The sequence below is a fragment of the Colobus angolensis genome, unplaced genomic scaffold, assembly GCF_000951035.1.
Source record: "Colobus angolensis palliatus isolate OR3802 unplaced genomic scaffold, Cang.pa_1.0 Scaffold1034, whole genome shotgun sequence".
Taxonomy (NCBI): Eukaryota; Metazoa; Chordata; class Mammalia; order Primates; family Cercopithecidae; genus Colobus; species Colobus angolensis.
The window spans coordinates 3472-5323 of NW_012111298.1; the positions used below are offsets into that span (position 1 = coordinate 3472).

Sequence of the window (1852 nt, forward strand, 5' to 3'; positions counted from 1 at the left end):
ATGCGCCACCACGCCTGGTTAATTTTGTATTTTTAGGATAGACGGGGTTTCTCCTTATTGATCAGATTGGTCTCGAACTCCTGACCTCAGGTGATCCTCCAGCCTCGGCCTCCCAAAGTGCTGGGATTCCAGGTGTGAGCCACCGCGCCGGGCCTGAATTTAAATACAGAGAAGATTGTATAGGTACAAGGGGTGGATTTCTTCAAAGGAGATCAAGGAGAGTGTTTAAAAGAATGTCTTAAAGGTAAACGTTGTGTAGGAGGTAACTGATTGTTTTTCTTCGGTTTCTTTCATCCTAGTTATAAATCTGGAAATATATACGAAGGCCAGGGGGAAGACAACATGCGCCACGGGGTGGGGAGGATGAGGTGGCTGACCACCAACGAAGAGTACACCGGGCGGTGGGAAAGGGGCCTCCAGGTACGCCCGGGCAGGGGAGCAGTTTATACCCACCGGCGGACGCTCCACCGATTCTCAACACATGTATTATGTCTTTTTTTTTTTTTTTTTTTTGAGATGGAGTCTCTCTGTCTGTCACCCAGGCTGGAGTGCAGTGGCGCAATCTCAGCTCACTGCAGCCTCCACCTCCCAGGTTCAAGTGATTCTCCTGCCTCAGCCTCCCGAGTAGCTGGGATTACAGGTGCCCACCACCATGCCCGGCTAATTTTTGTTTTTTGTTTTTGTTTTTGTTTTGAGACGGAGTTTTGCTCTTGTTGCCCAGGCTAGAGTGCAATGGTGTAATCTCAGCTCACTGCAACCTCTGCCTCCTGGGTTCAAGCGATTCTCCTGCCTTAGCCTCCCAAGTAGCTGGGATTACAGGTGCCCACCACCATGCTCAGCTCTTTTTTTTTTTTTTTTTTTTTTAAAGTAGTGACGCGGGTTTTACCATGTTGGCCAAGCTGGTCTCAAACTTCTGGCCTCAAACAATCCTCCTGCCTCGGCCTCCCAAAGTGCTGGGATTATAGGCATGAGCCACTGTGCCTGGCAAAATATTTTCAATGGTCATTGATTTCCTGTGTATTTAGTGGTTATTTAGTTTTTGGGGTGTGTGTGTATGTATGATGGTGATTTTGGTTTGCAACTAACAGACAGTCTAGTGTTGTCTGCCATGTGTAATACAGAATAATGTAGGCTTCAGCAACTCATTGCTGTCAGAATTTCTCTTCCATCTATCCATAGCATCTCCCACCATGTCACTTTCACCCTTGTGTTTTTCCTCCCTCATGATGGCCAGTCGGCTGCTGTGGTTCCAGCCTTCACATCCGCATACCATACTAAGTAGAAGAAAAGGAGGAACTTTTGACAGAAGCTCTCTAAAAGGGTCTTTCATTTCACTGAGCCAAATAGGGTCATTTGCCCACTTTTGAATCAGTAACTGACTATTGACCTGGGTTTGACAAATCTCAGGGAGTCTTGGCCGGGCATGGTGGCTCACGCCTGTAATCCCAGCACTTTGGGAGGCCGAGGTGGACAGATCACTTGAGGTCAGGAGTTCAAGACCAGCCTGGCCAACATGGTGAAACCCCATCTCGACTAAAATTATGAAAGTTAGCCAGGCGTGGTGGCGGGCACCTGTAATCCCAGCCTCTTGGGAGACTGAGGAAGGAGAATAGCTTGAACCCAGGAGGTGGAGGTTACAGTGAGCCAAGATCATGCTACTGCACTCCAGCCTGGGTGACAGTGAGGCTCCATCTCACAAAAAAAAAAAAAAAAAAAAATCTGGGAGTCTGTATTGTGTGATGGGCATTCTGCTGGTCACTAGCCTAGTTTAATAAGACACAATCTGTGGCCTAGAGGTGCTTAAAGTTGGAGAAAGATTGTGGGGGAGAGAGAGAGAGGGGAGGAGGAGGAA

At 47.9% G+C, this 1852-nt stretch overlaps 1 protein-coding gene across 1 annotated transcript in view; it reads left to right on the forward strand.

Moving 5' to 3' along the window:
• Positions 1–342: 342 nt before the first annotated feature.
• Positions 343–1852, forward strand: part of LOC105512331 (radial spoke head 10 homolog B-like) — a 17795-nt gene continuing 16285 nt past the window's right edge. The window contains exon 1 of the mRNA XM_011942767.1: positions 343–420. Coding sequence (XP_011798157.1) covers positions 343–420 — 78 coding nt within the window. The remainder of the gene's footprint in view (positions 421–1852) is intronic.